At 34.5% G+C, this 25336-nt stretch overlaps 2 protein-coding genes across 5 annotated transcripts in view; one reads left to right on the plus strand and one right to left on the minus strand.

The window, feature by feature from the left end:
- The window catches only part of LOC121315622 (transcription initiation protein SPT3 homolog), a 175812-nt gene that overhangs the window by 122078 nt on the left and 28398 nt on the right, over positions 1 to 25336 (minus strand). The window lies entirely within an intron of this gene.
- LOC121315621 (runt-related transcription factor 2-like) overlaps positions 19774 to 25336 on the plus strand; it is a 73439-nt gene continuing 67876 nt past the window's right edge. Inside the window, exon 1 of one of the 2 annotated variants that reach the window (XM_041249873.1) lies at positions 19774 to 19911. In XM_041249873.1, the coding sequence (XP_041105807.1) occupies positions 19854 to 19911 (58 nt within the window). In that variant the 5' untranslated portion in view covers positions 19774 to 19853. The remainder of the gene's footprint in view (positions 19912 to 25336) is intronic. The other variant, XM_041249871.1, reaches the window with a different exon arrangement.

Consider the following 25336-nt stretch of genomic DNA (forward strand, 5'->3'; position numbering starts at 1 on the left):
ACAGCCCTTTCAGCAGAACCGTATGCTAGGTATTGTAGTGCTTAAGTTATATGCACATAAAAACACCTACAGACTTGACGCCTCTCCCAGGACTAAACCATTGCATTCTGGTCATTGTAGTTTTCTGTATGATTGCGTTATACAGGCAAGTGCGACATCATTAGAAACCTCCCACACCTATGCTTTTAAAAGACACCGAACCCAAAAGGCGTCTTTTGACGCGAACGAGTTAAAGGCTCAAAACTAAACTTACGGAGCCGAGTCCTGTCATGTGATTGAATCCTTGGCTTCGGTTAATTGTCTAGGAACGTCTGATCCGGACACAGGATACGTCTTTGGAAAGCCCCAAGTCTGCTCTCAACCAAAAGACTTTCTAAATAGAAATGAATAGGACTGAATTTAAAATTTTTTTGCTGTTGTTGTTGTCGGATTTGCAACCATTTTAGTCAGTCTGGAGCCCTGCATCCTAATTTATCATTTCTCTGTGATTCAGTGGTACAAACAGATTGATACATTACGATAGTTAGATTAAGGGAGTATTCTGGTTGAGAAAAAAAAAAAAAACAGTCAAAGAAAAACTGCCAGTGCATACCAGTTGCAAGCCTGTCATGTAGGAGTACTGGTATCACAGGTTGGAAACCACTTCTCTATAGTGTTACATGATGACGAATGTAGAATCAATTGCTATCCCACCCGGAGTCGGCTTCCCTGGCTCATTTATTGCTACAAACATGTCCTTATTTTCACAGTGCAAGTTCTGACTTTATGTATGCTTATCAAAGCCACTGTGTTTGAAGTTGTCAGTATTTTTGCTTTGCTGTGGAGAGTGGCCTCTGCACAAATAATTTAATATGTTGCCTTGTTAAACTTTAAATAACAGAATTAAGATGCAAAACAGACTAGACATACTTATTTGTCCTGAAATAAATGTTCCAGCTCAAACCCAGAGACATTATGTTATAGATAAGGTAAGCCCAAGTGTAGAGGTGTGATTCATTACATTACCAGTTTCTGATACTCTAAATAACTTTACAAATATGAAAAGCTTAATAAATAAATTGACAAACATCAAAAGTACTGAGACAGACTTCTAGTCGAAACATTTTATTGAATTAATTACGTTATTTGTTTTAGTATTTTTAAACTTGTTCTAAAAGTGTCCTAACCAAGTTACATCACTATTGGAAAAGTGATTCTCTCTATATCTTTAAATTGTGGTAAATATTTCCTTGACTTTCTTTTAATAGCTTAAAAAAATTCATATTTCATTCTTTGAGTTGCTGGAATGCATAATGTTATTACATCTGCTTTGCAACAAGCCCAACCTTGCCAGATGCTTGAATCTGCAAAGTTGTTAATAAATGCTGTAGTGATGAACAGAGTAGCATATTTAAGGAACACACTGTTTAGAAAACCATGTGGCACAGATTTGTACAATGTTGGTGGCATTGTAAGGATCTGCTGGATATGCCACTAACACGACACATTGAAATACTGCATTCTAGAAAGGCCTCCTACCTGGCCTTCAAACAAATGTAACAGAAAACATATGCTTATGACTGGCTGTCATTGATTAAAATAAGAATGCTGTATGGACATCAACATCTGAGGTTTGCGTAGTGCACATCTCCATTCTCTTCTGAAAAGACATCAATCTTCTCTGGAGTGTCTTGTTAAACACTGTATACATTTAATCTCCTCAAGTAGATCTGTTTCCTATTGAATGTACTGCATATGAATATATTCAGCCAGATCAGTAGGACTGGCCAACCTTGCTGATTATACAACTTTTAGAAATCTACAGTCATTAAAACAGCAGTTAATAAAACGTATAAAATGCTGAAATAGTGTTCCTATAGAACTGGTTACCCAGCACCCTTGATGAAGAATACAACTGTATATAAAACAATAAATGAAAAAAAAAAAAAAAAAAAAACAAAAAAAAAAAACTTTACATCATTTTCAATCCAACCTCAAATAAAACTTTAAAAACCACACCAATATGCTATCTAACCTTGTACTACTGTTTCCTCAATATGTAAATATTTTATGTTGGTGTGTTCGTTTTATTTTACTGGAAAGCATACAGACACGTTTGGTTATGGTTGTTTCTTTTGCCAATGCTTTAAAACAATCCCTTAGGTTCTACTATTCACACTTTATAAAACAGACCACAAGATCTGAAGTATTAAGCAAGACAACCCCATGACTGGCATTTTGCCACATCCATCAAAACAATTTTAACTATTCCAATCCCCATACAGTAGTACAGTTTTTTTTTTTTTTTTTTTTTTTTTTTTTTTAAATATTTCACTAATCTATAGGTACAGCTCTGGTGGCTATCCAAAAACCCTGTTAGAAAACCACTGCTCATAATAAAAGGTCATTCATAAAATACTTCTTATAAACGTAAAAGCTATACATATCATCAGCAGCAGCATGGTTTATTCTATGGTCTGTGTTTGGTAGCCCTACGTTTCTCTAACAAGAAAACCAAAACCATCACAAGGATGTCATACGATTGGCTAATCTCAAATCAGAGATGCTCACGAATGTTTTGGAGTCTTGACGAAAGATCAGAAAATTCTAAATGAAACCCCACTCCAAGGAAGGTGTTCTTTTGTGGTTACCATTGAACAATGTTTAAAACGAGCTGTGGTATTCAATCTCACCTACAACTTTTTTTTGGCAGATGAGTAAAATAGTACAAAACATTGAATAACTGTGTTTTGTAACTCTTAATATATAACCCGATGCTTAAATCAACCAACTATACTATCTGACTGAACAGGCAGTGAGGTTCACCAAAAAAAAAAAAAAAAAAAAAAAAAAAGTTGCTGCCAAATACGTTGTATGTATTTGTGTTAAAAAAATGACTATAAATGTTTCGATGGAGTCATTTTCAAAGTAACTTATATTTCCAAAGGAATGTACTACTTTCTTTTACATTTCACAAATACATTTCAGTGTTTTGTAGTTACTGTGTGGACAACATCATAATCAATACCTTACTCTGTCTAGTTTTGACTATTCTAATGTAACGTTAATTAGCTTTCCTCAGTACAGCCTACATACAGTAGATTTCAGCTGGTGCAGCATACGGTTGTAAGTGATCCGATCAGTACTAAAAAAAAATGATCACTTCGCATTTTGGATCTTCACCGGTTTCCAGTCAAACAACTGTTTTCTTTCTTTTAGTTTTAAACTGCCTCCAAGGCAAGGATATACTTTCAAGTCCTAGCTAGACATTACACATTATGTTTTTGAAAATGTCCCTTTGACTTGCCAGTTATACAGTTGTATGAACGGTCTCTCTATGAACAGTGTAATATCAAATGATCTTGTCGTTGTTGTGGTTGTTATAAATTCTTAAAAAAGAAAGCAGCAACAAACTGTATTTGAAGCCCATATAACAGCTACTGTTTTGCAAGACTTACAACCAAGCTTTTTAAACAATGTTTTTTTTGTAAAATGTATACTTATGGAATATGGATAGCAAATGACATAACAACATGTGGAACGACTATTAAACTCCCACTATAGTCAAGCACATACTTGAACTTTTATGTGGAAATTGCATTGTGTTTTAAAAACATATATTCTTAGATCATTCTTGCACTGAACATTAATGCCATTTATTAAAACAACTATAACAGGTTTTAAAAAAATGTTATTTTCCAACTAAATGGCTTATGGGAAGGTTCACATCATAATATACTGTAGCTTTTATACACCAAATGGCTCTATAGTGAATTAAATGTACTGTTCAGAAGCATTGAAAGTAAAGTCTCAAGGTCTGCCGGAACACCGTGTTTCTAAAAACACTGAAAGATCTGCCAAAACCTCCAAAATATCGCCAGACACTACTGAAAGACGGCAGAAAGATCAGAATTATATCGGAGTGTGGTCTTTTCATGTTACCACATAAAAACATGTGCCTCAGTATCAAATTAACAATTGCCACTGGTATAACTAATTTTGTATACCAATTTACATAACAATATACAATAAAATATGAAAACTGCAATCCAGTGACTAAGACCATAAAAGTCTGAAAAATTACAAAATGACACAAACCTGACTTGGGAGTCAACCTTGATTTTGAAGTTTGAGCTAAACTCCTTTTATGAAAGGATATTTCTGCAGGTAAAGTTTTTGCTAATGAAGACAATGCTTTTTCACAGCACAGTCCATACAGAATAATTTCGAACCAATGAGACCTATTAACCAGAGAGGTGTCTTTAACTGGTCTGCTTCCAGAGGTGCAGTCCAACATGAAGGGGAACTGCGATTCTGAAGGTCCTGTCAGCTGGACTCATTATGATGACCAACTAATCCTGCACAGAACCACAATTAACAACCTAAACTACCCAAAGGTTTGTGCAAGCCTTATTGCAAACAGAAACATGAGCAATACACATTTTTAATGTTTTATTTTTGTTGGCATTTTACTACTAGATAAATAACATTATTAAAAAGTTATAATTTAAAAAAGTAGTTGTCCACTGTCATAACTTTTCTAAATTTCTGGAGCACTATGCACATAGCCTAAATTTTAAAACACTGCTTATACTATAGTGTATTTTAGCATTACCACATGTTCATTAGTAACGTCGTTGTTCGGGCTGTAGGGTTATTCGTGGTAGTTTGGTGGGAGTTGTTTATTTTTTGGCAGTTGTTCCGTTGAACATTTTCCGTTCATCTGAAAAGTGTTTTCTGCATGTATTTCCTTTCAAAATGTACATGTGATTCCCATGGAATATAAAACTCTTAATCCTGTAACAATTATCTTATTAGAACAATGTATACAGTACAACAAGTACTGTATATACACCTTTAATAAATCAATGAGCTTTTATTTATTTCACCTATTTAAAAAAAGATTACCTTAAAATTGACTTCCTGTAACTATTTAGTTAAGGGTTTACAAGCAAATATTTCTTGAGTAATTGGATTAACTTGTTATGGTATGAAGCCAGCATTTAACGACGTTGATCCGTTTCAACCCTGCAATTTATTAGTGTCTTTCAACAAAAGACTAGCCTGGATTACCGTACAGCCACACCAAACTGTACACAGTACCAAATTTTATTTATCATTGGAGGATGCAAAGACCACCGATTTAAAAGATAAATAAATACATATAATAATTCAAAGCTTTTGTGTCATTGCTCACAAAACAACCAACAAACATGATGATCATTTTAACAAGTAAGAAATAAAGGCATGGCTTATAATACATAAATAAGTGAATATTCAGTTGCACTTTAGCTAGATATTCTAAATTTGTTATGGCAGATATAGCCCAACTAAATCAGAACGACAGCTTTATACCTAAACAGTACATTTAGGCAAATAAAATAAGTATTATTTGCACAGACCATTTGTATCACCCAGCCAGTTTATTAGCAATCGTATCATCCAGACAGCCAGCTTGCAAGGCTAAAACCATCAGGGGGGAATAGACACCCAAACATACAGGCCTATACAGTAGAACCCCCAGAGTTACGAATACCAAACTTAAGAACGCCTGGTCCACCAAACCCCCACTTTCAACGGGAAGTATGCAATCACTCAATCATGTACGCAATACAACCAGATAGGTGCTCCTACACAAGGCAAAATTATTGTACCAACACATGTATTCAGAAAGGTGAGGCAGACTTCAAATCAATTACAGGCAATTTTATGGGAACATTTTAATTTTAAACAAAGCACAGGTTTTTTTTTATTTTTTTTCCCCCCCCAAGCCAAAGGAGGCTGAATGAGCATGCTGACCGAATGCATTTTGTTTAAAAACAATGGCAACCCAGGTTTTCCTGGACGTTTAAATCTGTGTTTTTGCTACAATTTCAATGGTAACTTCAATTTAGCCATGTTCCATGTTTTAAAAACTTGTGAATATTGCATTACTGTGCTGCATCCTTGTATTATTCTTCAGACTGAGGGTGTAGATAGCAGGTTTACACATTTATTAAACCATTCAAGACTAATTTTCAGAGTTACAGGCATTTCAGGCTTCTGAACAACCTCCATTCCCAAGGTATTTGAAACTCATACATATATAATATATATATATATATATATATATATATATATATATATATATATATATATATATATATATCTATATATTTCAGATGACAAATTAATGCAGAATAAAGATGCAATAATGCAATTGCCACCAATTTACTGTATCATGTATAGCAAATAAAAACATATTGGATGTAAAAAAAAAAAAAAAAAGGCACACTTTTTTAATGGCACATTAAAAATAATATAAAAAGGCTACAAATACAATTCCTGTATTTTATTCTTTTTGGAACCCTTTATTTTCAGAATACAATGCTTAATCCATCTTGTGACCTGCATGTATATCTCCAATACTACCCTTATAAAATCATTATAGGATACTATATAGAATAATATAACCCCGATATACTGTACCGCTTATATTTACAAAATAACATACAATCTCCTAAAACTGCCTATTATACCACAAGTATTTTAATATGTTACAGTGAAATCTATTCAGCACACATAATCAAAATGTTTATCACAACAAAAATATGAAGCCCAAAACAAAACGTGGCTGATTGCCAGAACAAACACCTAAGAGAGAGCTCTGGTAGCTTCTGTGATTTTCCTGTGTCAACAGTTCCACATCCAGGCACTAGACAGTGCCTGACCACAGACCAGCCGACTGGTGCAATTATTCATACTATTGCTAATAATCACGTCTACATATTTACAGCCTACACCTATAATTATATGTGAACGATATCCCCAGGCTTAGAAAAGAGCACCAGCCCTTTCACTGTGAGTTTAACAGTTTTAAACCAGCATAACTGAACAACTTTTCATAGAATACATGTAGTTGTCTTGAAAAAAGCAGAGTCTACTGGAAAAGAACCGTAATGTTAGTAATAGGTAAATAAAGGCCTACACTGGACACCACTGTTTGTTTTTACTATAGACGCCAGTTACTGTATGCAACATGGCAATAATAAAACTTCTCCTCAACTGAACACTAGAACACTAAGCAAAGGTGATTTGTCAGCTGATGAGAACCCAAAAATCAGTCAATGAGTTATTGCACCACTATACAGTGCATGCAATAGCTGGGTTCACTGAAAAAACTACCTTACATAAATAACTGTGCTGCTTTTTTTTTTTTTTGGAATCCTCTTTTTTCTGAGCCTTAACAGAGCTTCGATATTTCTTGCATAACCTCCAACCCCGGCAAGTAGAAGGAAAGCATATCTGCCAACAAGTACAAAAGTACTTTGGTGGAAAGTAGACTGAACTAAAGATCTGCTTTCCGAGTGTAAACTGGTCAGTCAACAAATAACGTAAATTATATTTTAAAATATAAGGAATTATATGTTAGTTTAGCATTGCACACAGTTTTAGGACACTGAAACTATTATCTGTAATATACCAGTTTTGCTAATATACCAGTATAAAAAAAAATGTGAACAAATGGTATCTTAACTCATCCCTGATTAGTGAAAAGTATGGTTTTCATTCAGTATATAATAAATGTGTATATATATATATATATATATATATATATATATATATATATATATATATATATATATGTTGACAAATACAAAAGCTCAGAGGATAGGTAATCTATACCCTAGACGCAGTTAAATAACTTTTCACTTGCAGAGCTGAAACTACACAAAAACAAACTGACAACAAAAAAAAGTGTCTTAATCTCAGGAATTAAACTACAAAAGAGCCCTTGCTCTGTTTGTGGAAAAGGTCTGCACACCAGTATTGAATCTTGAAAATGTTATTATAGTAAGAGATCCATTGCGAGACAACATTAGTACTGAATAAATAAAAACAGCCGTTGCACTGAAAACACAAAATTTACTCAATAAAGTCTTATTAATATTGCATAAAGCATTAAGTGTGTGCAATTAACACGTCTCTCTATCACAGAAACTTAAAGTCTTCACATGAATGAATATGGGAGCCACAGGTCAGAGTGAAGGTGCTATTACACATTTCCACAACACCGAACAAATGATCTGAAATTGTGAAAAACGTAAAGTTGAAGGTACGGCAGCTGGTTTGCAATGCATATAAACTACCTTCATGTGGCTTCCTAATGAAAACATTAAGAGACCTTATAGCAAGACTTCACCATTACAGGTTTACCAGAAAAAAAAGTGATGCAAAGATCTCTCCACTGACCCTTCTGCTCTCACTGTATGAATGAAAGAGAGTAGTATGAGATGATTACGGTGTTTGTTAAACCGTTTAAAGTTACAGATTAAAAGGTAAATTACAGTAGTAGTATGACAAATGAACATTACATTTTTAATGTTGAGGGCCAAATAGCTTTTTTTTTTTTTTCATTTGAGATATCCTAAATGTTCTTTGTAATCGAAACACACTGTAATCTATTTCATGTGCATTTATTTAATTTACTTCTGTGTGTGGAACCACTAACCTTGTGCCACTAAGGACACATTATATGTAAGTATTTATTCTGAACCAAAACAAAGAAAGAAACCTCAAGATTTTAAATTAGATTTTAACCCAAAAAGCCTCCAAGAAAAAAAAAAAGTTAAACATAAACTCAATTTAAAAAAGGGGGCCAATACTTTCATCCACCCACACCTCGTGTATACAAGAAGAAGTCTGTGCATGTCTATATTAGTGTGTCTGTCTCCTCTAGGTAGGAGTCAAAACAAAGATTGCCGTTTAGAGCATTCACTTGACAACATAATCCATGACAGAGTTTGTTTTTTCCAGGTTGTAATCTGTTTACGGTCTGTTTTACAGGAATGTTTCTAAAGGTGTGTTCCTAAGACAGAACTTCATGCTTTATTTAAAAAAAAAAAAATAATTAAAAAATACATTAATGGAAAATAGTGTCAGCAGATATTTAATCTGATGATTAAACTTTTTATCAAAAATACTTTGCTGGACTCATCTACAGTTGTAACTCATTAAGCGACAGTGCTTGAAGATGCAGGCTCTACCAACTGGTAAATGACTGCAAGAGGAGTTATGCATCCCAAGCTGAATGTAAATAGTCTAACACTGGTATTAATCAGGGTCTCAAATGTCCAGTTTTGAAAGAAACACGAAATAGTAAACTTAATTTGGTTTCAGTAATTGTTGCATTTGCTTTGTCATTTCATTTCATTTCAGTGTACATGCAAATAGATAACCTGAGAATAAGGCATAGAAATCGAGAGCTTTCTTTAACCTTAATGTAGTACCAGATATCAGGTTTAAAATTAAAATGCATGTTTGCTATAACATCCGATTCTTTCAAAACTGCAAATCTGAGGGGCTCCCGAGTGGCGCATCCGGTAAAGGCAATCCACCCTGAGTGCAGGATGCACCATATAGCTTGGAGATTGCTGGTTTGAATTCAAGCTATGCCACTGCCGACTTGAAAGGTAGTTCCCAGGGGGCAGCGCACAATTGGCCAAGTGCTGCCCAGGCAGGGTAGGGGTTAGGTCGGCTGGGAAGTTCTTGTCTCACCGCACACCAGCGACCCCTGCGGATTGCCAGGCACCTGTAGGCCAGCCTGTACGCAATTCAGAAATGCGTGGTCCTCTGACACTAAGTTCTGGATATGGCTGCACAGCGGGCTTGCTGAGCGAAAAAAAGTTGACAGAGCAACATCTAACTGGGAGATCAGAGGGCGCCCTGGTGGTTTATATAAGCCACCACAGTGGTGTTGTCCGACTGGACAAGCACGTGCCTCCCTTGAAATTCCTGGAAACAATTCTGAAAGCAGCAGCTTGTATACAATACCTGCAACCAACGCAGCTATCTCAGACAGCACAGACAAAACTGAAACCAGGTTCGCTGGTACTGGACCAGGGATGGCATCACTGTTTGTACCACAATAACATCCTAAGAGGGCTGTTATGTGGCTGTTACACCCTTATGCCGTGCTTACACCGCACGATTTGGCCAAGCTCAAGTTCCGGTTTGATTGTGGGTATTGTACAAGAAAAATTAACCCTTTTGTGGCAGTATTTTTACATCCCCGTTAGGAAGCTTGTATGAATTTGTAAATCTGCCACCCTGTTTCTACACTTGCTAATCTAAAAAAAAAAAAAAAAATCTGATATTTCAGGCAAAATCTAAAGGCTTCTGTCACTTTGACCTGTACACTAAGATGGCTGCAATATTGGGGTCATGTGACTTTTTGGTTTCTGGATGATAAAGTCCATCGCTTTGAGATATTGGCTTCCTACTTGGTATACAACTGTATTCTGCGAGTCTTGTCACTGAGCTTTTACCGTTTCAGTGTCACCTTGTTTGAACCCTGTCCCTACTAATATGATACAGACCACTTGCTTTCAGGCAGTGTACATACAGCGGTAGGTATACTGTTGTATTTTATGATTCTCTCAATAAAGTTCCATTACAGGTGGTGTCCAGTAAAAATGTACCATTTCATTACTCAATGTTTTTAACCATATTTATTTTAATTGTATCATTCCTTTTAGCTCATGCCCTGGATTTTTGTTCACAGTAAAGTAGACTCCCGTTAATTTGTGTTTCAGTAATTTGTGTTTCGATAATCCATGTGGTTTAATGCAGTACATTATCAAAATACGTTAGTGCAGATTCCATCTGATTTATGCGGAAGCAGGTATTCATGTTTTATTAGTGTGAAAATCAGCATATCTGTTTGGAAACGGACGGTCATTTAATTTAATTCAATTAAATTGAGTACAGTATAGTGCAAGCCAACAGACAGTGCTGTATTGTAGTTCTTGAAATCAGTGACAAGCGAGCAGAAAGTAGACTTCAGACTCGCTTAGCCTGGCAGTCTGAATGTGAAGAGCAGTTACAACAATTAATGCAAGATCAATGACTTTTTTAAACTAGCTCTCTCTGCCTCTGAACAACGCTGATTATGTACAGTATATATTTGACCTCTGTTGGGACATTATATTTCATTTGCATCATTGCATTTTTCAAGTTTTCAATTGATATCACTGGGATTTCCCAAACAGTAAACTCAACTTTGGCTAATCCCTGTTTTTAACTAACTCAGGTTCAAATCGATCCCAGTCTGCACAGATTAATGGGGGCCTACTGTATTTCTAATCTAAACAGAAAACATTGCAGTTTTGCTGATAGTATATATTGGAAACTTTGCAATGTTTGAAACAGATTGGCTATGTTTATTAAACTTATTGTTAATGGCACTGGTTTTAAATATTAATATGCATATGTAAATACAGGGTGCCCCTTTAATCAACTTTAAATCATAATTCAGGTTGGATTGTAATGTGGCGTTCAAATGGCAAACTAATGTCACATTGGTCCATTAAAAGTTTTTAAAACTATTTAAAATGAATTACTTGATTGCAGTTCAGACACGGTCACATCCATAATGTTGGACTTAAAGATGTGCCATTACAATGATATTATTAGGATATGTTAATTAATATGACTGAGGTAAGCACCCAAGTCTTTTTGTAGGAGGTCCAACATATTGCAGACTTGAGAACAGGTCAGTGACACAGCAATGCTTGTCTATTCCTGTTACACCCATAACATGAAGCTGACACCCTGGGATCCTTCAAGAAGCTGCTTGATGAGATTCTGGGATCAATATGCTACTAACAACCAAACGAGCAAGATGGGCTGAATGGCTTCCTCTCGTTTGTAAACTTTCTTATGTTCTTAACATGACCATCAGTGGTCAGCTACAAAAAAAAAAAAAAAAAAAGTAAATAAATAAAATAAACCGAGGCTAAGAACTGAGATTTTACCAGGACATGGTTTAGAAAGCACTGTATGTGACCAGCCATGTTTGTTTAATCCATTAAGGAAGGACTTGCGTATGGTTACAAGTGTTACATTCTTTGTGCAAATGTCATTAGATGCACAATACAGCTATTCTAAACAAATACAAATATTTAAAATCTGTACTGTAGGTAAAGCTCTAACAGTGCAGTTCAATTAGCTTATATTATTAGAAATGTAATTTTAAAAAGGTCAAGAAATGTTACAGCCTGCAGAATACTGCTGAATAAACAAATCTTTTGAATACTTAAAACTGGTCACAAATGAATATCAAAATCAATAGCTTTAGTCTTTTAGGATACTTTTTAAAAATTCAGAGCATACTCAAATATATGTTTGTGAGAAGAAAGCACAAAAAAAGTGATTGTCTTTTAAAAGACTAGTATCTGCTCTATTTTGTCTATGCATAATTGGTCTAAAATTAGATGTCTTATACAGGAGCTTCAGTGATTTTGCAGAAATAGCCCTTTTATCAATTTCTTAATGTATAACAAAAAAACTAAATGGCTGGTGACCCCCAAGTCTACTGTGAAAAGAGACACATGTGCCAACAGACTGACAAATTAGGCATCCAAAAACCACAAAAGCAGGCTGACAAAGTCCCAGTTGTTGTCCAATTGTTAACAGCAAAATGTTGATCTCAGTTTTTAATGGCTTGTTTTTCAAGAGATTTGTAAGTGCTCTTCAAAGCTTTGTATTCTTCGGAGAATAAACTACTTTTAGAGGAACACAAAAGGCAAGACTGTGTATAAATACTTTCAGGTTGCAATTACTCAATCCCTAGTTATGTTAAAGAAAGGAATTATTGAGGAAGATAGTTCAGTTGTTTCTCATACAGAACCTGCGGAGAAGTTGCTGTAGGTGACTTTGAAAAAGAAAAAATCAAACATGGACTTAAGTAAATCGATCCTTGGGAGGGAAAAGTGGAACTGTTCTTTGCTGCATCTTAAAAGAGTAAGTAGCATGGTTACGAACAACACACACACACACAGTCTTGAATACAAAAACAAAAAAAGTACCATACTGTAATGAGCACGATAGGTGGTGCTCTCTGCTTCCAACTATTGGCGTGAACGGGGTCTGTGGCTGTTCAAGTAGCCAGCAGCTGTTTTATATATAGGTTGGGGAAATGTCTACTGTCTGTTAAATGACTGTTAATTGTTGTATTATTGTTATGGGTTACTGTTATAACGAGTGTTGCAAAGTGTTGTGTGTTACTGAGTGCTGTCCTGTATTTATGTCACCGTCACTGGTGGTAGGGGCTGCAGGAGTGCAGTCTAGAGAGCCAGAGTGGAGGTTTCCATTCGAGGAGCTGTTACCTACTTGTTGGTTGCTGCTGTCTGTTTATAATTAGAGTTCCACGGCTTAAATGCAGTGTGTCTGTCTCATTCCTGGGTTTAACCGACAACAATGATTTTAAACAACCCGCTTTGCTAAAATACTTTGAATACTTCTGACAAGGCGAAAATTGTCTTGGGAGTCCCAGTTGTCTGAGACTGGAGGGCAAGTGGGGAAGTTTCCGTAACACGATGCATAATCAACCAAAGCTAATGAGCACATAAAGATCCCAGACTGAAAGCACTGTGCTTGCATAAGATTCAATAGGTCTGTGACATGGTCAAGCATTTCATTAAAAAAAATAAAGAATAGTACAGCTAAATGAGCCTTCAGCCTTGCCAATACTGGGTTTCTACATTACTAAAAATCAAACCGAGGGTAGTGTGACAATGTAAGAAAACAGCTGTAAAGAAACCAGAGCCTTTAATCCACAGTTAAAGCCACATAATGTAGGGTGGCCCAACAGAAAACTTTAAGTAGGCCAAGCTCATATACACATAGGTGGCATTTTTTTACTAACTTGCAAATAAAACAAATTCTTGACCGAAACACTGAAAGCTATCTCCTAAAAGTCCTTGCACATGGTGTTTGAACTTAAGTGTAGGTACGGACTTGTTTACACTAGATTTAGTTCTTGATTAGAAGGAAGGAAAAAAATCACTTCAATTTTCAATGGTCAGCCACTAAATCAACATATATTTCTTTAACAAAATAATGTCATTGTAGTTATATCCAACAATCCCACAAGCCGATTTTGCCATTTGTTGTAATCTCAGGTTTTAAATTCTGATTCTGATTATGTTTAGGTTGTAAGGATGCCACTTAGTATTACATATTTCCCTTCAGTTCATAAAGTTGTCTCTTAAAACTGCAATTCCACAAAAAAATAAAAAAATAAGAACAGTTTCAAAACCACAAAAAAGAAACCGGAAATCATTCCTGAACAAAAAAACATGCAGATTTACTGTGACACTGCAATTGGGGGGGGGGGACATTTATTTTCTATACTATACCACAACCTAATGAACCTATGTTTTTTGGGGGTTATTTTTTGTGTTTCAGTTTATGATGTCATAGATCTTCAGCGCTTTCTGCTTTTCTTAGAGATTTACTTAGGTGGAACTTTAGTCTACAGAAGCCTCTACATTCTACAGCTTTTGTTATAAAACATTCACATGGTGAACACGCATTTATTTAAATATATTTTGTTAACTTGAACCAAGTTGCCTGTTAACTGTTGTAACCCACTTACCGATCAGGAAGACTGTAGATCAACAGGTTACCTTAATATTTTTCTGTCTATCACCTTTTTTCATCTTCTAAACTTTGGCAAAGGCTGTTCCCAGACAGAGGCAAGGCCGACCCCAGGAAGTCTGCAGGTGAACCCACCCTGTGGTCATCGAAGCGTGATCCTGCATGAATGCAAAAACCAATGTAGTGCTCCATACAGGTCTCTAGCCATGAGGGTAACTTGGCGCAAGCAGGAATTTGAAATACACTCAATTTGTTTTCACCTGTGCAGGTATCCCTTTCTCTACAAGACTGTGTCTATTATTACCTTAGAGCTGCAACTCCCCTTCTTGGGAGCAGAATACGTTCTGTGCGACCGCCAATGCTGACGCCTCCCCACACTACAAGTCCTAAAAACAGTCCTATTCAACAATGTTTTCTTGTGCTCTCCATACTCTTAACACATCAATCAATAGTGGACAGAAGAAATCTGGACTTAGTGAATAAAACAAGTTTCCAATGACGGAGCTGCCACTTCTAGTGATCTAGGCAGTAATCAGCTGCCTTTTGTGTGTTGCGAGGTCAGCTGAGGAGCTGTAGTTGGTATTCTTGACCTCAGACCAGACTTGTGCAACATTTATGGTGACAAGACTGAAGTAGATATCAAGTCCACGTGCAATTCTTCAGTGCCATATTAGGGTAGGTATCAGCCACTGCGTAGTGTGGTTGACCTCCAACAACCTTCTCCATGACATCTTGTGTACAAACCTGTGGTTTGATAACGTCCACAATCCGGAAAAAGCAAAAAAAGTCACACTAAATTATCCAGCCACACATATTTTTGTATCCTCAGATTCCAGCAGTTGAAAAGTTCTGGCAGTCTGTAGTTAAAAATCATTGCCTGCCACCACCTGGCATCATTAGAAACCATGGTTCCCAAACCAGCAACAACAAAGAACATAATCACCTGAGCAGCCATTTGTATGTTTGTGGTCTTATTTTTGTCATAGTTAATGTTTGCTCCTTTCATTATTTTTATAAGTGTATTGGTAGTAAATCATTAGTAGAGTAGGTGCATTCTGCTTAGAAAAACACAGTAAAGGGCTCTTGTAGGGAAAAAAGGTCACTGGACGTGGGTTATGTCATTGCTCGGCTAATCATAGCTTGTGGTTTACCTGTAGGTTATTTATAAATAAGGTATAGCAGCATGGGACAGTCTGTACTGGGGTGGTTAACATGAACTGTCAGTCTGTGCCATCAATTCCAGCAAAATGCTCACATTCTGCAATTAAATATCAAGTTCTTCTGCACATACTGAATTGTTCTCTTTTTTCTAAGTACACTCATCTCTGTATTTTATTGCCAAAAAAATACCGCCAATTTACAACCAGCCAAGCATTGCAAGAGTTTTCACTTACTGTTAATAATAGGGTGGTACTGGGTGGGGATTAGGCATCTAGGACAAGCTGCATATAATAATGCCAAATTCAGCACCATGATAACATTCAAAGGCAGCACCTCACCCCACCTTGCATTAGATTTTTTAGGTAAAGAAAACAAAAATCTCCAATAAAGACTGTTATAACTTAAAAACTATAATAACTTGTGAAACTAAAATGTACAGAATTAATATGGATCTACAATTCAAGAAAGTATATAAAAGAAAAAACAAGCGCTAGTTTTTTTTTTTTATTATTATTCTTAAGGATGTACAGCTTTGATAGACATTTTTGGCAAAAGCTTGGGCAATAATTTTTGAGCACGTGTGATACTCGCATGACATTTTTTAGTACATTCATTTGTACTATCCCAGATACAATCATTATTTAAAAACTGGTCAAATGAGTTATGTGACAGGGCAGAAGCCTAGTGGGTTTGTGTGGTTTTGTGTTTAAGTTTGGCGTGTGGCGTGTGGCTGGGTCTTGATTGAATAATGGATCATCAATCAAGTCCCAGCCACATGGTATAAAAGGAAGCATAATTCTTTTGTCTGGTGGAGGAGTTGAGGGGAAGTGTTTGTTCTGTGTTTTTGGGAAGACATTTTAGTGAAGGCCATTTTCCAGCTTGAAGTTGTATTCTGTGTGAACATTTTTGTTTTGGCCCTTGTGCCTTGTTTCTTTGTCTTTGATTTTGTTTGTTAATAAAAGTGAGCTAAGGCGCTTAAACTGCAGCCTTCCTGTTTCCGAGTCTCCTTTCTGTCGGGTAACAAGCCTTGGGCCCCATGCTACCCTTTCACAGTTACCTATATTATAACGTTAAAAATCTATTTAAATCAAAAGCCAGTATAAAAGCCAGTAATAATGTTTCAAACTGCTGAATGTGTGTGTGTGGTCTTACCCACATGTTGTACTGGCTAGGTACGCTTTCACAAACCGCAGCTTAGACTCATTCGATGGGAGAGGCACTGGGAAGCTTCTGTCTCACCTGTCAAACTGCGAGACCGTTTTTCGATGAATTATTTTAACTGAAAGTATGGACACTAGCCACAGTCCTACTGCAGCTGTTCTTGATGAATCTAATCCAAAAGATGGAGACAATCACTGACGTGAGTTACAATACAGAGCTCCAAAAGACAAGCAACATTCTGTCTTTCACACCACCTTCCAAGAACAAATCAGAGAATGCAGGGGGATTCTTAAAAGGAAACAAATTTGTTTAGACTTAGTACTTAAGTGTTTGACTTGTTGACACTGAAGACTACTGTATATAATGAGTGTGAAACATGGATGATTAGAAACTCAAAGTTCAGTCCAATGTTTTGTTATTTAAAAAATAAAAAAAATTAAAGTTACATTTTTACAAAGCATAACAGCCATGCTCATTTATAACAGATGCAAAACCTATTTTTAGAAAGTCTGAAAATGTACCATTAATTCTATTTTTACTATACATTCTCTACATTCAGAAAACTAATCAAAACATTTGAAAGTCAGTATTTCAGTTCAAGACAGTTGCCACTTTAATCTGATGTACCTGCAGAAACTGTTTAAATTCTGTTTCCAAGACAGTGATAGGTTTTAGTTTTGTTTTTAAATAAATATCTAGCTTTTTAACAAATTACTCAACAACAGGTTTTGTGAACAACAAACCAAGTTTTTATCAGCAGTCTTTTATAACTAGTGAATTAAAATTTTGAGGCGGTCATTTCTGGAAAAGATGATGTGCACATATTTGAATGTAAATTGAAAGTACCTAATATTTTAGTGGCATATAGACTTCCCCTTATAAATGTTTATCACTGTATTTTTGCACTTTTCCCATGCTTTTTCCATAGCGTACCCTGGTATGTCATGTTTTTAATATGCTTTAGCATACCTATCTGTGCTTTACTATGCTTTCTTATCTTTATCATGCTTTTACTATGCTTTATTATACTTTTACTAAGGGTCTTAAGATTTTAATGATTAAATATATCTATACATGTGTTTTCAAATAGATGTCCACGATAAATGCATACTGTGCACATATTGAAGTCTCAAGTTGTCATTAACACAAAAATATAAAATACACAAACATACAAATTCAGTAATTTGGAGAAAAAAAAATTCCAACATCGAAAGCTGGTAACAAACTACTGACAAGGGGGAATTTACATTCTCAATTAAGTGTTCAGTCAAATGCATAAACCATGCAACATTAAGTTATAACCATTTGAAGGGTTTGTAGTGCTGGTTTAGGCTTCATATCTTAATTTTTTTTTTTTTTTCTGGAAAGCCCCCCCCCCCCACCACCACCATTCAGTCCACAAAAGGGACTTGAAATTTAAATCACTGCCTCTACTATTAAAATTTGTGTTAACAATTGTTTAATAAAATAAGCCAAGTAAAAATAAAAGAAACACAAACAAATTGTAGCATAAACAGGCAGTCGAATAGGTTACATATTCTAAAAGTTATGTGTGTCTCCATGTGTTGTATGAGTAACCAAAACAGGAAAGGGAGTGTGAAACACAAAAACCTGAAAAATAAAACTAGAATTTTTTTATATATATATATATATATATATATATATATATATATATATATATATATATATATATATATATATATATATATATATACACACACACACAAAGTTTCAAAACATAGTATCTCAATGGTCCCTGACATTAAAGTGTTAAAATAATAAGGCATAACAGATAATCAAGATTAGTTTAAAAGCAATTCTACTTTCATTCTAAGTGACAACAACACATAATGCACCGATTTCAAATACAGATAAGCAAACTAAGACACGTTTAATTATCCTGTACAAGAGCCTAATACCTGCATATTTTACCTGCTTAACAAGCATGTGGAACCAGCAAATCACAGAACTAGTCATGCGTTGCCAAATAAGATATTCTTTGAGGCTTGTGAAACAGACTGTGATGAATCACAGCTCTTAATTCTCATTATTCAACACTGCCAGCCATTCCTGAAGGTAGTTTGCTAGACTGACAGACATGATTTAAGGTTTTTATACAGGAATCCCCACACTGTCACTTCAAGGAGAGCCAATTACAGAACAGAGCACCACTCAGTCAGCAAGCAGCCAGCAATCAGATCTCAAAGTGAACTTCTTTGCAGTAACAGAAGCAGAAGAGAGAGGAGTAGAGGGGGAAAAAAAGAGCACAGAAGGAAACCATCTACCCAGCAAATATGAAGCAGACCCCAGATTGCAGGGTAGTCCAAAGATATAATTTACTGTATATCATCACTGTTGTTCAGAATTTTACAAAGCGACGGTGCCAGCCACTTTTCTACTGATATGATAAAGTGAAAGGCTAAACTGTATGAATGCATCTTAAGTTCTGCTCTCCATATGCTTCATCTTCATTGGCAAATGAGATTGAGCTTTTTTAGCATTTGTACCCACTCCAAATGCTCATGACTCATACACAAATTTAAAAGTTATGTCCCTCTGGATGCCAGGAAGAGCTGTACCATGGGCCCTTTATAAAACAAAAAAAAAAATAAATCCCACAACGGTAGGCTGTCCCACTTTAGTTTTGTGCTGTGATGTCACTTACCACATGACCCAGCCTCTCCAGTAACAGCACATCAAGTTTTAAAAAAAAGAGAGTTTTAAAGCTTATGCCTTTTTGGATTGTGTGAATGCTTCATTCGCCTCACAACAACCACAGAACCACAAGTGTGGTGCAAATTTTCTCCAGGACGACAGAAAGAAGCCTCTGGTTTATAAATGGTTAATCTCCGCAAGACATTTCCAGTCACAGGGACCGACCGAGTCAGTAAGTACTCGCTAACCACAGCCTATGCAGCAATACTGGTCCATCAAATATTTGCTCTTTTCTTTTTTTGCATATTGCACATTATTTGTGGCTATACAATTTATTGACAACAAACTGCTTATCTAGATATACTGTGGATAAAAAATAAAATTTTCCCTGCTATGGTCTGTATTTTCAGTTTAAGACTTCGAGGGTCAGTAAAACCACAGAAGGACAAGAAACATTAAATAATTAAAGACTGGCTATGGCATCAAACAGTCTATTTAGCTCAGTGGCACCATGTCAGCAAAACTTCTTCTGGGGTAAGTACCAAAACCTTCTCAACTTTTTGTTAAATAAATAAATAAATAAAATAATTGCATTTCACTTTTTGTCATTCGTTATTCATAACCTGCATATATATGTGTGTGTCAATCATGTCGTCATTAGTATTCACCTGCACATATTTTGTTGTTAATGTTTTTAAATCTATCAAGAGTATGTTTGCTAACATACCTAAAGGTTGAAATAGTTATAGAACCTCTTCAGTACCTAAATGTTTGTTTTGAAGAAAAGTTTTGTTCTTTGTTTAAAAAAAAAAGAAAGAAAAACTCACTTTCCAGCAATTTATGGATTAACATTAAAACAAGATGTTGAATACTTCAGTATGCAGGAACTGTTTGATACTACAACTTGGATTTGTGGTTAGACCCCGGTATATAGTCTATAAGTTGTCCGACCAACTCGTAGCAGCGTGTCACTGTACTGTCTGACCACTTACATGGTTTCCACTATTTGGAGGAATATAGCTGAATATCTGACCTAGCAACATCTTCTACACACAATGTATTTCAACTTTAAAGGAAGGTAGCAATCTACATACCTGTATGAACAATTTTATCCTGTTGGCATATTGCTACAATTACGTGAAAATGCCAATTTCAATCATATTTATCATATCACTTAACATAATCAGTATATTAAAACCAGTTAGAAAAAAGTGCAATAATACATAATAGAAAATAAAAAATGCATCTTTAAAACAAGCAGAACTGCACATTCAATTTTGTTTAGTTTTGTAAGAGAACTGCACTAAATAAGTCAATATAATAAAATATTTATTAAAATAGGGTCTTATTAGGTAATGCATTTGATTTACCCAGATATTTAGTAGCAAACAGACACCTGAAATACAATAGAAGACAGAAATATTTGTTGTTTTTTGTGGTAACCTGAAGTTAAAAAAAAAAAAAAAAAAAAAAAAGAAACTTTACAATCAAGCTACAGTACATACTGTAAAAAACTATTTCAGCCAATAAAACACAGCAAAAAAAAAAAATATATATATATATAGTTTTGCACTTACAAGATTTTTTCAGTGATGTCAGGAATGCTAGAAAATATTTTAAAATCTCTGAAATTTTAAATCTCTACAGTCGTTTTAGGCAAGTCTCTATGGTTCAAAATACCCTTTCCCCCCACCTCCTCACACATTGCAATTGGCTAGGCTCCTCCAGTGTTGTCATCAAGCAACAATCTGAAGATCTAACCAAAGTACTGAAACACTGTGCACCTGAAAAAGCAAAAAAGCATAGCTCCAAGTTTGTACAAATAATATACAGTCGTGTTCTAGGTTGCTCTGAGCCATTGAAATAAATTAGTAAATCCAGCGTTTGCATTTTACAATATCAAACAAAGCTGCTATTGCAAACTAAAGGTTTACAATCCACATGTTTTTTAGAGCAATGTTTAGAGCAGACAATTGGGTTAAGGTTCTTAATTTATTTTTGCATTTCATATACTTGAAGAAAACCTGAGTTTGCTTTGAAAAGCACTTTAAAATCACTAGAAAACAAATGTTTATTTTAGCTAAATAAAGCGTGAACAAATTATATTTAGAACTTTATCATACTAAGGAAAACATCACACACATACAAAATAAAATCATAATATAAAATAAAATCAATGGCTTCACTTGGTATATTATATCACTGCTGTAGGGTTATGATAGTAAAACATACTGTATCACTGTGTATACCACTTGTATTACTGTGTATATGTTATGTTACTAAAATTTGTAGCTTAAAACATACAAAATGCTTCAACACAGATCAGAGTTTGAAAGAAATTGTAAAGCTACCAGTTGTAACATGACTAGCAACGTAGGTTAAATCTAAAGTTTTCAGAACCATTAGTCTTCCGTTCCTGTCTTTTATAAATGCTTCTAATAATTGAGACTAGTAACATAGTAAAAAAAAAAAAATAAATAATAATTTCTAACACTGTACCAAAGCCCTATGGGATGAACTTGGCATGTTCCTTAAATTTATAGAAAAACAAAAATTACTGTAAGTACAGGATTAGTTTAGACTTTTGAAACTTGATAGATAGCTGCACTATTAATTTTCTGAAAGCTAGAATTGTTACTATATACATTTAATTAGAAATGCCATTTCCCACCTCAAAAGAGTATATTAAATATTCTAATATGAATACATAAATAATTAGTTTGTTTGCTGTAAAAAAGCAGATCTAAGCAATGACACTAGAAAGTTAACAATCTATGGCAATAAAAAGTAAACTTAAAAACTGGATTGTAGCGCCAGAGACTATGAGTCTTCGGATTCCTTGAGGAAGTAAATTACACTTTTTAAATAAAGCCATCACAGATGTCATACAATGAGCTTTCAACCATTGCTAATCAATTACAACTTTAGAGCTCCAAAGCTCACATGCTTTCAATTTATTATTGCGGTGGTCTAAAGTGACTCAGTAGTGTGGGTTAATTTGTGCAATTAGCTATCACAGCTTTCCTTGAGAAAAGAAAAACAGAATTAATAAATGAAACACCACCTATGCACATTGCTGTAAAAAAGAACAACCCGTACAAAGACTCTAGAAGCTCCATTATTACGCACAAGGTTAAAGGTTAATAACACTCTACAAAAGTGTCAAGAAGGTCACAATGTAATTATACTAAGCTTCTATAATCAAAACATAAATACAACTACTGTAGGATAACAAATTTACTTGAAATCCACACGTTCTTAGGTAAACAATACTGCAGCTGTGTTTTGTATCAGTAAATGTGAATATGTACTGTATACAAGGAACTATAATCAATGAGAATTTAAATTAAGTAAATTAAATTAGATCAGTCTAAACGTGTATTTATAGCCTAAAAATCGGCCAGGCACTATATAGACTTGTAAAATTATTGATTATGCAAAATTATATATATATATATATATATATATATATATATATATATATATATATATATATATATATATATATATATTTTTTTTTTTTCTTTTTTCTTTTTTCACAAGGGTGCTTGGGGGTTGCAGGGGGAAAGATTTATTGCAAAACTTACATATACTGAAAAATAAACAAATAAATTCAGAGGCTTCCTCCTCTAATCTTTTAATTGTATCAAACCGAGCTAGAAATCTAAATATTAGACAAACAAAATCAATTTAGTCGGTACTTTATTAACTTCACTCTAACTTGACTGAAACATCACTATTGCCCAGCTGGACTTTTATAGCTTCACATGTTGACAGGACAGGAGTCATAAGACCACTCTTCATGTGTGGCATTTGTATATAAAAAGATCACACCACAGATATGTAAAGCCCGATTTAACACCAGACAGCAAATGTTAACTTTCTCTATTGCTATTATTGGCTTTTCACAATTTAGAGAAGAAGTTTGCAAAATCAATGGCGATGGAGAAACAAACCAAAAAAAAAAACGGAGATATGGAAAAGGAGATTAAAAAATACACGATTAAAGAAAACTTGGGAATTTGGCAGATTTCAAAGGTTTTAGGAAAATTAGCTGAAGATACCCAAATTATTTAAAAACTAACCCAATACGTAATTCGAAGTATAATTCAGCTGCATGAGCCCGTAACTTGTGTAACATCGTGAGACATGAGTAGACATCTTAAAAGTAAGCCAGACATCCTCTTTTCACCACAGAACCCCAACAGGGAACTGCAGTTATCAATAAGTAATTTTACATACAGATAAAAGCCCACAGGCAGCTACTACGTAGAGACAAGCGTGCTAACTTTATAATTCTTCACAAAAGGTGTACAGATTAATCCAAAGGGATTCGTATTTTAAAAACTTAGGTCAAGTTTTTTACATAAACATCTGCTTTGTTTGTATTGTACATCAATCTAGCAGTGGACTTTCAGCTATACCACCTAGTATCTTCAGCAATTCTAAAATAATCAGATTCGACATCACCTCCATCTGGAATAAAATCATTGCTTAAAACAATGATGAACACAATAACTTAATTGCACTAAAGTTTATGAAAATGTCAAGATTTAATGTTTTAAGTTATTGTTCAGCTAGCTAATTAAGCAGAAGGTGTGTGTGTGTGTGTGTGTATATATATATATATATATATATATATATATATATATATATATATATATATATATATATATATATATATATATATATAATGTGTGTGTGTGTGTGTGTGTATAGCATAGCATCAGCATACATTACAATTAGTTTTTATTTAAAATGTACTTTCTGCATTGTTACTCAAATATTTATATACTGCCCTGAATCATCCCTAATGTGAAAAAACAACACAAATGTTACAAACAAAACAGTAAAATCACAAAATACTTATAACTTGGACCTTTCAATTTTATTCTTCAAAACACAAGTCCAGTTTAACCCCCTTAACCTTAAATCAACTAGTCATAAATTACTAGATGGCAGTTATACTGCCTTTGCACTGATTTCTATTACATTTTTATCTTTTTAGCATTAAAATACACCCTATGAAAAACAAGCTTGTATTCATACTCAATAATAGATACAAAATTATGTAAAGGCAATATGTATTTCTAAATTAAACTTTTTGACTAGAATATAAGAATATTCAACTGTTTACTGGAAATAGTAAGTATATAGTGGTATAAAAACTGTAAATCCACTGCATAACAAACATGTATTATTATCATCATCATATGTAATTATTACATTTAAGAATTTTACAAACAACTTTGTATTATATTTTTTAAAATTCAAATAAATAAAATTTTTTGGCTTATTTTTTTTGTTTTGTTGCAAATCATGTAGGTCTTTCCACAACTTAACAATTACTTTATAAAACTTTGTTTTTTTTTTCAATAATCTTTCTGTAGTAGGTTCTGTGTAAATTGCCACTGCTTAAAACACACTGTTCCGTTCATCCTATGAATGACAATGGCTGTATGTTGATTAACTGTATAAACCAATTAAGTTTGCACTTCAAGTAAAACAAGTAATTCCTGGGTTTTTAGAGAACAGTCTCAACATCCCCCCCCCCCCCTGACAAAAAGATGCAGTTGGTATTTACAGTAATACTACTTTGGAAAACAACTAAGCAAATGAGTACCTTTCCTGTTAAAATCCTTAAGAAAACTTCTTATGTATTGTACATCATTGCCTTTTAATGCACATATCTTATTAATTTTCTTTGTACTCTTCAAACTTAAAAAGGAATTGTATTTGCTTGACTGCTAAACTTGTTAACTAATTATGCTGCAAACACTAAAAAAACAGCATAAAAACTTCAAGCAGAAATCATTTTATGTTGATATCAGTGCTTGTAGCATCTTTGTTTTGTAGTATGTTTTGTAATTCATTCTCTGTTGTCTGCCATTTTGCTTTTTTGTGTGGAGAAGGGCATTTAGCGGGGAAAAAGCTACTGACAGTACACACCGTCACAGGG

Source organism: Polyodon spathula, chromosome 5 (genome assembly GCF_017654505.1).
Source record: "Polyodon spathula isolate WHYD16114869_AA chromosome 5, ASM1765450v1, whole genome shotgun sequence".
NCBI lineage: Eukaryota > Metazoa > Chordata > Actinopteri > Acipenseriformes > Polyodontidae > Polyodon > Polyodon spathula.